Source organism: Sapajus apella, unplaced genomic scaffold (assembly GCF_009761245.1).
Source record: "Sapajus apella isolate SASKATOON/1434 unplaced genomic scaffold, GSC_monkey_1.0 scaffold1, whole genome shotgun sequence".
NCBI classification, from domain to species: domain Eukaryota; kingdom Metazoa; phylum Chordata; class Mammalia; order Primates; family Cebidae; genus Sapajus; species Sapajus apella.
The window spans coordinates 60,714,752-60,727,234 of record NW_022436941.1 but is presented as its reverse complement, the minus strand read 5'-3'; the positions used below and the strand labels follow the sequence as shown (position 1 = coordinate 60,727,234).

At 37.3% G+C, this 12,483-nt stretch overlaps 1 protein-coding gene across 2 annotated transcripts in view; it reads right to left on the bottom strand.

Annotated features, from left to right (window-relative positions):
• The window catches only part of HOMER1 (homer scaffold protein 1), a 153,358-nt gene that overhangs the window by 16,033 nt on the left and 124,842 nt on the right, over positions 1–12,483 (bottom strand). Inside the window, exons 7-8 of one of the 2 annotated variants that reach the window (XM_032277383.1) lie at positions 10,235–10,345; positions 9,547–9,627 (exon numbers count right to left, since the gene is read on the bottom strand). In XM_032277383.1, the coding sequence (XP_032133274.1) occupies positions 9,547–9,627; positions 10,235–10,345 (192 nt within the window). Of the gene's footprint in view, positions 1–9,546; positions 9,628–10,234; positions 10,346–10,550; positions 10,772–12,483 lie in introns of those variants that run through there. The other variant, XR_004268832.1, reaches the window with a different exon arrangement.

Genomic DNA, 12,483 nt, shown 5'->3' with positions numbered 1-12,483 from the left:
TAACGATTTATAAACCACACCAAACTGCTATTCTAGCCACAAAATGCAAATGTGTAAGCAATCTTCATCTACACGAACTATTATAAAAGGAAATGGAAAATACTAAAAACACTTGAGTAAATGAAAAAATCTCCCCAAAACCAAATATGAAGCAGAAGAAAACTCTAATTCAATATTCCACTCTGAACTAAATATTCTCAAATAAGCATTTAAAAACAAGTTTGAATTAGATGTTCAAAAACTTAGAACAGAAGTGGGTAAATCAAACAAAACCCTGAAGAACAGGAAGGTTGACTGAACTCATGAGAGAAACAGAAGAGAAAGACAAAATCTATCAGAAATGAAGACCGAGTTATAAGGACTCAAGGAAAAACAGATTTGAATAAAAACTATTTTTAATTCAATTACTTATTATTTTAAATAATCCTAGAGAATGAAAGTGAGATAAGGTAGAGAAAATACAAAGAGGTTGCAAAAGACAAAAAATCAAATTACATAAAATTGGAGCTCTGAAGAAGAAAAACAACAGATTAGAACAGAGCCAGTATTTAAAACTTTTATGCGACCAGGCACGGTGGCTCACGCCTGTAATCCCAGCACTTTGGGAGGTCAAGGTGGGCAGATCACCTGAGGTCAGGAGTTCAAGACCAGCCTGCCCAACATGGGGAAACCCCATCTCTATTACAAGTACAAAAGAATTAGCCAGGCATGGTAGCAGGCACCTGTAATCTCAGTTATTCAGGAGGCTGAGGCAGGAGAATCACCTGAACCTGGGAGGTGGAGGAAGCAGTAAGCCAAGATTGCACCCACGGCATTCCAGCCTGGGTGACAAGAGCAAAACTCTGACTCAAATCCCCCCCCCCCCCCCAAAAAAAAACCAGTTGTGCAAGAAAACTTTCTGGAAATAAAGAAAAACCTGGATATACAAATTTAAAAGGCCCACTGTGTACCTGGGAAAACTATGGATTTTGTGAAATATTCTAGCATATCATTTAGACTTTATTTAAAAAATAGAGGAAAAATCCTCAGGCATACAAGCAAAATGATTCCAAAACTTATCAGGCAAGATAATCAGATTGGAATCAGATTTCTTGAAAGCAATACACAAAACAAGGCAATAATGGAGTGTCATTTTCACGTAACTCAATGACAGAAAATTATGAACCAGGGATTTTGTATTAAATATCTTGCCAAGCTGTCCCGCTGTCCCCACAATCCTGAATAAATGAGAATAAAATTTAAACCAGAAAAATCTCAGAAAATATGTATCCATGAGCTCTTTTGCAACCATCCACAAGAGGATAAGCTTTATCCAACCAAGAGATTACTGTGGAAACTTCAGAAAAAGGACTTATGGTCAGTGCTATGACTCGAATATGTCCCCTCCAAAATTCAAGTGTTGAAATGTAACGGCCAATGTGATGCTATTAAGAAGTGGGGCTTTCGGCCGGGCACGGTGGCTCAAGCCTGTAATCCCAGCACTTTGGGAGGCCGAGGCGGGTGGATCACGAGGTGAAGAGATCGAGACCATCCTGGTCAACATGGTGAAACCCCGTCTCTACTAAAAATACAAAAAATTAGCTGGGCATGGTGGCACGTGCCTGTAATCCCAGCTACTCAGGAGGTTGAGGCAGGAGAATTGCCTGAACCCAGGAGGCAGGCGGAGGTTGCGGTGAGCCGAGATCGCGCCATTGCACTCCAGCCTGGGTAACAAGAGCGAAACTCCGTCTCGAAAAAAAAAAAAAAAAAAGAAGTGGGGCTTTCACGCCAGTTAGAATGGCGATCATTAAAAAATCAGGAGACAACAGATGCTAGAGAGGATGTGGAGAAATAAGAATACTTTTACACTGTTGGTGGGAGTGTAAATTAGTTCAACCATTGTGGAAGACAGTGTGGTGATTCCTCAAGGACCTAGAACTAGAAATACTATTTGACCCAGCAATCCCATTACTGGGTATATAGCCAAAGGATTATAAATCATTCTGTTATAAAGACACATGCACAGATATGTTTATTGTGGCACTGTTCACAATAGCAAAGACTTGGAACCAACCCAAATGCCCATCCATGATACACTGGATAAGGAAAATGTGGCACATATTTACCATGGAATACCATGCAGCCTTAAAAAAGAATGAGTTTATGCCCTTTGCAGGGACATGAGTGAAGCTAGAAACCATCATTCTCAGCAAACTGACACAAGAACAGAAAACCAAACACCGCACGTTCTCACTCATAAGTGGGTGTGGAACAATGAGAACACATGGACACAGGGAGGGGATCATTATACATGGGGCCTGTCTGGAAGTGGGGGGCCAGGGAAGGGATAGTAGAGGGGTGGGGGCTAAGGGAGGGATAGCATTAGGAGAAATACCTAAAGTAGCTGACTATTAAGAATCAGCAAACCACCATGGAACATGTATACTTATGTAACAAACCTGCACGTTCTGCACATGTACCCCAGAACTTAAAGTATATACATACATATATGTATGTATATATATATATATATATATATATATATATATATATATATATATGAGGGGCTCTTAAGAGATGATTAGGTCATGAGTGCTCCTCTCCTCATGAATGGGATTAAGGTCCTTATAAAAGAGGTTTGCCATGCAGTGTTGCTTGCTTGCTCTTCCATCTTCCCTCATGTGAGGAGGCAGCATTCATTCCCTCTGGAGGATGCAGCAACAAGGCAATAACTTGGAAGGAGAAAGCAGTACCACAAACAAACCTGCCCATACCTTGACCTTGGCTTTCCAGCTGCCAGAAGTGTAAGAAATTTCTGTTCTTTATAAATTACCCAGATTGTAGTTTTCTCTTATAGCAGCACAAAAGGACTAAGACAAAACATTTACTATATTTAATGTATGAAGACTAAAACAAATGAAGATGATGATTAAAAAAAATAATCTGTTAAGTATTTTGACAAGGTAGAAATAATGCAACTGAAAAACAGCAAGAGAAAGGGAAAAACAAAAGCAGAATAAGCACATTATTATTAGTATGTTAATAGTTCAGAGTCAAAGGATATCATTAAAAACTAACAAATCAGGCCGGGAGCAATGGCTCATGCCTGTAATCCCAGCACTATGGGAGGCCGAAGTGGGAGGATTGCTTGGGCCCAGGAGTTCGAGACCAGCCTAGGCAACACAGTGAAACTCTATTTCTACAAAAACTTAAAAAATCAGCCAGGCTTGGTGACACATGCCTGTAGTCCCAGCTCCTTGGAAGGGTGAGTGGGGAGATATGCTTGAGCCCAGGAGGTTGAGGCTGCAGGTTATTTGTGATTATGCCACTGCCCTCCAGCAAAAATAAAAAAGAAACAAACACATACAAAAAAACACTTCACAAAGTAGACACATCACTACTAACTTTAGCTAATTAAAAAAGAAAATGAGAAAGAACAAGTAGCAAATAAGAAAGTATGAGTTCCCATTGGAACCAACTCAAATGCTCATCAGTGATAGGCTAAATAAAGAAAATGTGGCACACCATGGAATACTACGCAGCCATAAAAAAGGATGAGTTCATATCCTTTGCAGGGAGATGGATGAAGCTAGAAACCATGATTCTCAGCAAACTAACACAAGAACCAAAAATCAAACACCTCATGTTCTTACTCATAAGTGGGAGTTGAACAATGAGAACACATGGACACAGGGAGGGTAACATCACATACCAGGGCCTTTCGGGGGGTGGGGGACTAGGGGACGGATAGCATTAGGAGAAATACCTAATGTAGACGACAGGGTGATGAATGCAGCAAACCACCATGGCACATATTTAAGTATGTAACAAACCTGCACATTCTGCACATGTACCTCAGAACTTAAGTAAAAGAAAAAAAAAGAAAAGAAAAAGAAAGAGTTCCCATTGAATACAGTCATGCAGAGCATGACAATATTTGATCAACCATGAACAGCATATGTGACAGTGGTCCCATAAGATTATAAGGCAGCTGAAAAACTCCTATCATCCAGCAGCTGCCATATCATCACAGCACAATGCAGAACTCATGTGTTTGTGGTGATGCCAGTATAGATAAATCTACTGTGCTGTCAGTTGTATAAATGCACAGCACATACAATTATGTATAGTACATAATACTTCACAAAAATAAATAACCATGTCACTTGTTTATGTATTTATTATGCTATGGTATACTTTTAAAGTTATTTTAGCGTATACTCCTTCTATTTATTTAAAATAAAATTAACCATATGACAGCCCCAGGAAGGTCATTCAGGGGTATTCCAGAAGAAGGCACTGTTACCACAGGAGATGACAGCTCCATGCTTGTTACTGCCCTTGAAGACCTTCCAGTGGGATAAGATGTGGAGGCAGAAGACAGTGATGTTGATCCTGACTCTACACAGGGGTCAACATCATGGACACATTAATGTGTGGGTTTGTGTCTTCGTTTTTAAAAAGGAGTTTAAAAAGTTTTAAAACCATTTTTTTCCCATTTATTTATTTTATTGGGAAAAAAAGGTTATAGAATAAGGATATAAAGAAAATAGTTTTGTACAGCTGAATACATGTTTATGTTTGCAGCTGTTATTACAAAAAAAGTAAAAAGTTAAAAAATTTTTAAATGTTTATGAAGTTAAAATGTTACAGTAAGCTAAGGCTAATTTATTACTGAAGAAAGAAAAATTTTTTTTTGAGATGGAGTTGCCCAGGCTGGAGTGCAGTGGCGTGATCTCCGCTCACTGCAACCTCTTCCTCCTGGGTTCAAGAAAATTCTCTGCCTCAGCCTCCTGAGTAGCTGGGATTCCAGTCGCCCGCCACATGCCCGGCTAATTTTTTGTATTTTTAGTAGAGACGGGGCCCCACCGTCTTGGCCAGGCTGGTCTTGAACTCCTGACCTCAAGATCCACCTGCCTTGCCTTCCCAAAGTGTTGGGATTACAGGTGTGAGTCACTGCGCCCAGCCAAAGAAAGAAAAATTTTTAAAACAAATGTAGTATAGTCTAGGTGTAGTGTTTACAAAGTCTACAGCAGTGTATGGGTAATGGCTTAGGTCTTCACACTCACTCACTGACCCACCCAGAGCAACTTCCAGTCCTACAGGTTCCATTCATGTTAAGTGTCCTATTCAAGTGTACAATATTTTCTCTTTTCTACTTTATTTTTACTGTACATTTTCTATCTTTTCTACTGTATTTTTACTCTACCTTTTCTATGTTTAGATATGCTTACATACAAATACATGAATACTTAGCATTGTCTTATGAGTGAGTCGGGGGAGTGGGAAGGGAGAAGAAGGGAGAGAAAGAGAGAGAAGAGAGCTATCCAGAATAAAACAAAGGAAATGTGGCCAAAATGACCTTTGGGGAATGTATGTGAAGGGTATATAAAAAATTTCTGTATTATTCTTGCAACTTGTAACACTGAAATTATTTAAAAATAAAAAGTTTAACTAAAGAACTTATTTATGTAACCAAACACCGCCTGTTCCCAAAAACCTATTGAAATAAAAATACATAAATAAAAAGTTTAAAAACAAATAGAAGTAAAAAGTGAGATCATTTCAGATACTGATAAGCACTAAAAGGAAAATTAAAAAACGGTAATACTACAAAAAAATACCTGGGATTAGGGGAGTGGGGACTGTAGCATAGTGCTTAAATAGAAAAATCAGAGAAATTAATATCTGAACTAAGACCTAAACTAAAAATATAAGCCAGCCATCTGAAGATCTGGGCAAAGAATTCCAGGCAAAGATATTCCACATGCTCTAAGGTGAAAATGAACTTGTGCCTTCAAGATACAGAAAGCTGATAAAGACCAAATGCATGTGTATAATTGTTCAATGTTATTCATAATTTAAAAATTAATAAGATAGTTGAGTCATACTTTAATTCTTAAGAGATGGCAAACATGGGGGTGGAGAGGGGGTAACAATATCCAGTGGGTACCCTGCTTTTGCAGATGCCAATTTCCCAGCATAAGAAAATTTAAAACATTGACACTAAGCAATTCTCTTTTAAAAGTTTATCTTAAAGAAATAGCAAGGCAAAGGAAAAAGGTTGTATAATTTATTTATAGCATAACATTGGAAACAATATATATTGCCATTACTATAGGAATGCTGGAAGAAAACTATGATACTTCTATATGAAAGAATTCTATGCAGTCATTGGGTTTATGACATAAAGTTAGATAAAAATGTACATAGATAAAAAAATGCAGCCAGTCACGGTGGCTCACGCCTGTAATTCTAGCACTTTGGGAGGCTGAGACCGATGAATCACGAGGTCAGGAGTTTGAGACCAGTCTGATCAACATGGTGAAACCTCGTCTCTACTAAAAAGTACAAAAATTAGCTGGCCATTGTGGTGCAGGCCTGTAATCCCAGCTACTCAGGAGGCTGAAGCAGGAGAATCGCTTGAACCCAGGAGGTGGAGATTGCAGTGAGTCGTGGTTACGCCACTGTACTCCAGTCTGGGCGACAGAACAAAACTACATCTCAAAAAAAAAAAAGATACAAAAAAAAAAAAAAAAAAAAAAAAGGAAAAAAGGTATCTATATATATATCTCTTGAAAATAAAATGTTATCTAAAACACTGGGACAAGGAAATGCCAATTACTTTGCCTTAAGATGACAGAATTATGATTGATTTTTTAATATTATGGAATTATGATTTTATACTTATCTTGCTAAGGATATTTTTTGAAATTTTTCTAATTTTTTTTACAGTGGGCATATGTTTCACTGATATTTGTAACAGAAATATTCAAATATTGCCAAATATAAAAAACTCATAAATTAGAAAAAATGTATCACGGTATCCTTAATTTACCCGTAACTATACATCTTCTATACACATTCATACCTCTAATCCAACTCTACATATGGCAATATCAGGAGTTCTTTTACTATATAAGGAATTTAATGATCCCAATTTTCTGTAGTGAATTTGTGAATGGAGGTTCAAGGGTGCTGGGACTTTTGATAAACAGAAGATGTTTCTGTGGGAGGGAGAAGGCTGCAGAGGAGGATCTTTCTTTGAACTGGAAAAAATATGTTATTTTCTATAGCATGCTCTTTTAGAATTCAACCTCAGGTTTTCTAAAAGCTTCCCTGTCCTGGTCCAGGTAGGTTGTTTTGATATTTCTGATATTCAGTGAAAGAATGGGAAAGAATGATATTGACAATTTGAAGTGCCAGCTATAAAATTCAATTACTGCTCTATCAATGATGAAATCCATTCATACAAACATTTATTGAGACATGTTCTCATTCTGTCACCCAGGCTGGAGTGCAGTGGTATGATCATAGTTCACTGCAGCTCCAAACTCAAGTAAGGCTCAAGTGATCCAAGTAGCTGGGACTACAGGTGCACATCACCACTCCCAGCTAATTCTACTGCTTCATTTTTTGTAAACGCAGCATCTTGTTATGTTGCCCAGGTTGGCCTCAAACTCCTGGCTTCAAGATCTTCCTGCCTCAGTCTCCCAAAAGCACTGGTTAGATCTTCCTGCCTCACTCTCCCAAAGCACTGGGATTATAGGCACGAGCCTCTACACCTGGCTTCAAATATATTTAGAATTATCAACACAGAAATTTGATATAAATATATCATCTCTTGGTTTCCCTTCATAAATGAGACAATGTAAACGTGTATATAACTGAAAGTATTTTTAAAAAGAATCATTAAGGATGATTTGGCTGTTCCTTGCTTGAAGAAGTATGGTAATACAGAAAGAACAGACTTGGAATAAAATAAATCTGGGCCTTAATACTTTCTAGTTAAGTGCCTTGATTAAATTTGTTAACACCTTTGAAATGCTGTCTTCTCTTTGAAAATGGGGATACCCCCACCTGTTAATGTGAGAATTAGAGCTAATGTATGGAAGTGTTTAACACATGCCTGAATCATCGCTAAGTACTCAAAAACCAAAACAAATTAAAGACAAACTAGACTGAATTTCCCTCTTTCTTCCAGCCCTGATTCCATGGTTCATATTTAAGTTCTACATCAGGATTTCTCAACCCTGGCACTACTGACATTTGGAGTTGGATAAACCGATGCTTAGCAGCATCTCTGGCTTTGTCTACCAGACATCAGTGGTGCCCCCCAATTGTGAAAATGAAAAATGTTTGCACACATTGCTAAATGTCCCCTGGGCTTCAAAAGTGCCCCAAGTTGATGACACCGATCTACACAGATGATTAAAATATACAAACAGCACTTAATAGGGCTAACCAAAACAAGTGATCTCATTTTTCCCACACTACCAAATGCCAGTGACGGGAAGGAGAGAAGGAAATACTTCATTTTATGTAAGGAATCTGTTTTCTTCATGAAGGGTTATTACGAAGGAGTTTAAAGCCCATGTCTTTGACCACTAAAATAATGTATTTTGACCATTATTTTAGTGGTCAAAAACATGGGTTTTTAAAATTTGACTGTCTCCATTTAAATATAGGTTGGACAAGTTAACTTCTCCAAGTTTCAGTTTCTTCATCTGGGCTATTATGACTGTTACATGGATTAAATGTATAATACAGGTAAAGTGCTAAGCCCAGTGTCTGGTATGTAGTAAGCACTCCATAAATGTTGGCTGTTATTATTATAATCTAGGTCCTCTTTCCAATCCTGGGCTTTCAGGTCCCTCTTATTATGCCTTATCCCAAATTCCTCACTAATACATACATATACATATACACATACACTACACATATACATACTTATTTCTACTCCAAAGTCATTATAACCCTTCTTTTTTAAGGCTCCTAACTCCAAGGGTGTAAGAAAAGTGCCTGGGCTGGCAAGAGAATACTCTGGAAATAATTCTGAGAAATCATCCCTTACCATGTCTGACTACCACTGACTGACACATAATGTCTTTTGTACACTGGAATCAGAAAGCATACTATTTATGCAGGAAAAAGTGAGTAAAATTAATTACACTGAAGAAAGAAGAGTACTAACTTGTCTTCCATTAGGGGACAACTATTGCTATAATTTGTACATTAGGATTGTAAAAAAAAAAAAAAAAGAAGAAGAAGAAGAATGTTCCCAAATTGAATGAAATCAATTTGAAAATTTCTCTTTAAATAAGGATTTTCTTTCTTTCTCTCTTACTCTTTTTCTTTTTATTGAGATAGGATCCCACTCTGTTGTCCAGGCTGGAGTACAGTGGGGTGATCATGACTCACTGTAGCCTCAACCTCCTCAGCTCAATTGATCCTCCTCCTCGGCCTCCCAAAGTGCTGAAATTGCAAGCATGAGCCACCACACCCAACCCCAGGGTATTTTTTTTTTTAATTAAAAGTACAAATTTCCAAAAGAATTTACTAAATAATTTATAATTTATAAATGACCATCTATGATGATTATAAGTTATCTAGATGAAGTTACCAAGCAACTTTTTAAAAATCAAAGATTAGGCATGAATCAGAGGTCCTGAAAAAGAAAAATGACCAAAACCTACAAAATGAAATCTCAGAAAAAAAGTCACTGCTATGTAAAAAAAAAGATGCCTTTCTATGCAGAAATGAATAAAAATTTTTACTACAGCTCACCTGTAGTTTCTGAGTCAAAGAGTCCCTCTGTTCTTGTAGTTCTCTGGCATTATCAATTTCTTGTTTTAATCTTTCTATCTCCTAGAAAAGGCAGAGCAACGTCTTAGCATTTAAACTGTATCAAGGAAAGGGAAGGTCTTATTTTTCCCTGAAATTATTGTTCTAGTTCTTAGAAAAAGATGATTTAAAAAACATTGCTTTATATTGACTTTTAAAGGGATGCATTCATCTTTATAACTACATTGTCTAGAACAGAATAATCTTAAGCAACAGCAACAAGTCAAACTGGTACAGTGCTGCTTAGAAATAACAACCTGAAAATTTTAATGTTGCTTCAAGCTTTGTGGATATGATTCTTTCCTAAGATATTAAAGTTTTGACTTGAACCCAGAGAAAGCAACAGCTTTTAAAATCCATTTAACCTCTAATAGTTTTCTGTTGACTATATAAATGCAACTCTCATCTAGAAGGCAATAGGTGGTATCTCGGTCTGATTGCCTCACCACAGTTCATAACAACGAAATAAGGATAGGGAAAATATAAGCAAGCTTAATATCATTCAAGAAAAAACTTCATCCTAAAAAAAGGTTACAACTTTATTCCATAAAATACCTTTAAATTTGACATAGAATCTAATACTTTGTACACACATTAGCTAGATTACGGATGAGTAAAAAGTAGCAAATACCTCTTCCTTCTCTTTCAGTGCCTCCTCCAATTCTTGTATTGTCTGATTTAATTCTGACTTATGAGTATGTACTGCATTTGCTTGGCTACTAACACATTCAAGTTCAGTCACCTAAAATTAAATAAGAACACAGATTAATTTCAACTTTAAAGAGTTTCCTGCTAAAGACATAAGCCCCAATAAATAGTATATTCTGAATAAATATATAAAAATTGATTTTGAGAAATACTAAGAAGACATTCAAGGTAGAGTGAACAGATTCTTCAAAGATGTAAAACTAGGAAAGGGAAAAAGACCAAAGAAAATAATTATTTACATGGCTTGGTCATGGAAAGGTTAGAAAAACTTAAGTGATTAATGACAGTAGAGAATTCCTATAATAAAAGTCTTCTTTAAAAATTTCTTCCAAAAACATATTCAAGATCAGATATGGCCATCTGTCCTCCATCTGTAGCCTTCAGATTCAATATGGGTTCTGAAAACTGGCCTTGTAGAAGTGAGACTTTTTTCAAATACATTTCCAACATGTATGAGAATCTGGAAGAAAAAATAGGCTTAAAATATAACTTAAATCATTAGATACTAGAATGACTTTACATCAATAGTGTCTCTTATGGGTAAGATAATATTTTGTTAGTCAATAAGAATTTACTGAGTGCTTATAGAGTAATGTAACTTTTAATGAGCACTTGGTATTTTTTGAGAGAACAGAGAGGGGCACAGTCCTTAAAGTTATACCATCTAAAACTAGAATCAATAATAGAAGTCAACATAAATACATACACACACACACACACACACACACACACACGCACGCACACACGCACACACACGCAAACGCACACACACCCTGTAAGCTCTTTACACATATCATGTGCTCATAAAATTTTGGTTTACTAGAAGACAGTAAATTCTAGACTATTAAGGAAACAGAGTAAATCCTTCTCCCTGGCATTTTCCAAATCACCCTCTACATTCTGTTGCTCTTTCTCTTTCTCTACATTGTTACTCTTTTTTTTTTTGAGACAATCTCACTCTGTCGCCAGGCTGGAGTGCAGTGGCGCCATCTTGGCTCACTGCAACCTCCGCCTCCTAGGTTTAAGCAATTCTCCTGCCCCTGCCTCAGCCTCCCGAGTAGCTGGGACTACAGGCGCATGCCACCACGTCCAACTAATGTTTTTGTATTTTTAGTAGAGACGGGGTTTCACCATGTTGGCCAGGATGGTCTCGATCTCTTGACCTCGTGATCTGCCTGCCTCGGCCTCTCAAAGTGCTGGGATTACAGGTGTGATATGATTTTCTTCCTTTCTTCTCAAGGGTTTGTAACTAATAGTCTTATTACAAACCCTTATCACCCAGGCCTGAACAAAAGCAACAGCCTCCCAGTGGACTTAATTATAACCTTTTCTTATTTTTGTCTATTCTTCAAATTGCTAACAGATTCATCTTTGATCCTGTGAGTCCTCCATTAAAAGACTTTCAGCAGCTCATCTTTTTTACAGTGTCAGATCTAAACCTTCAGATCCTCTGTATATTGGCCCCAACCTTCTCAACCACCCATACTACCTAAGACATTCAGCGAGTACTTCCAACTGAAAGCAAGCAAATCTCCTTGTCCTAAGAACAAGTGATATTCATTCCCATCTTGTTGATTTAACCAGAATGTCTTCTCTTGCCTCTGAAAACCATTCGGACCTAACTAAACCCTTAACTCTTAGCTCAGCACGTACTTTCTCCAGAAAGCCATTCCTATCTGCTCAAGCCTTCAAGGCTCTCCTCTGGTTCACGACACCAAGCATCTGTTAAAAAATCTTGGGAATTATTTCTCTTATTGTTTAATATGTATTTGTTTTCTTTGTCTCATCATATAATAAATTCCTTAAGGCGAATTCCAATTCTAATAATGATGACATAGTTTTTATTGGAGTAACTTTCCAATAGATAACTATTGCAAACTGTGGGCAAAATGTAAAAATCAACTGTTTGAAGGCCCTGGTGAATAACCAAATTGGGCAAAAAACTGCAAGAAAGCAGTCACTTCGGGTGAAACACACATTTCAACATCTTTTTGCCTGACGGCACTCTGCAGTTTGGCTGCACTGCTTGACTGAACTCAAGCAGAAATCTATACTCTTATTTCTCTGAGGAGTCTGCGAATTTTAGGACTCCACAGAAGACCTGGAACAACTAGGCGTAGGAAAAGAGCTAGAAGGCTGAAAGACCTAAACTGTGATGGTGCTCAACAGAGA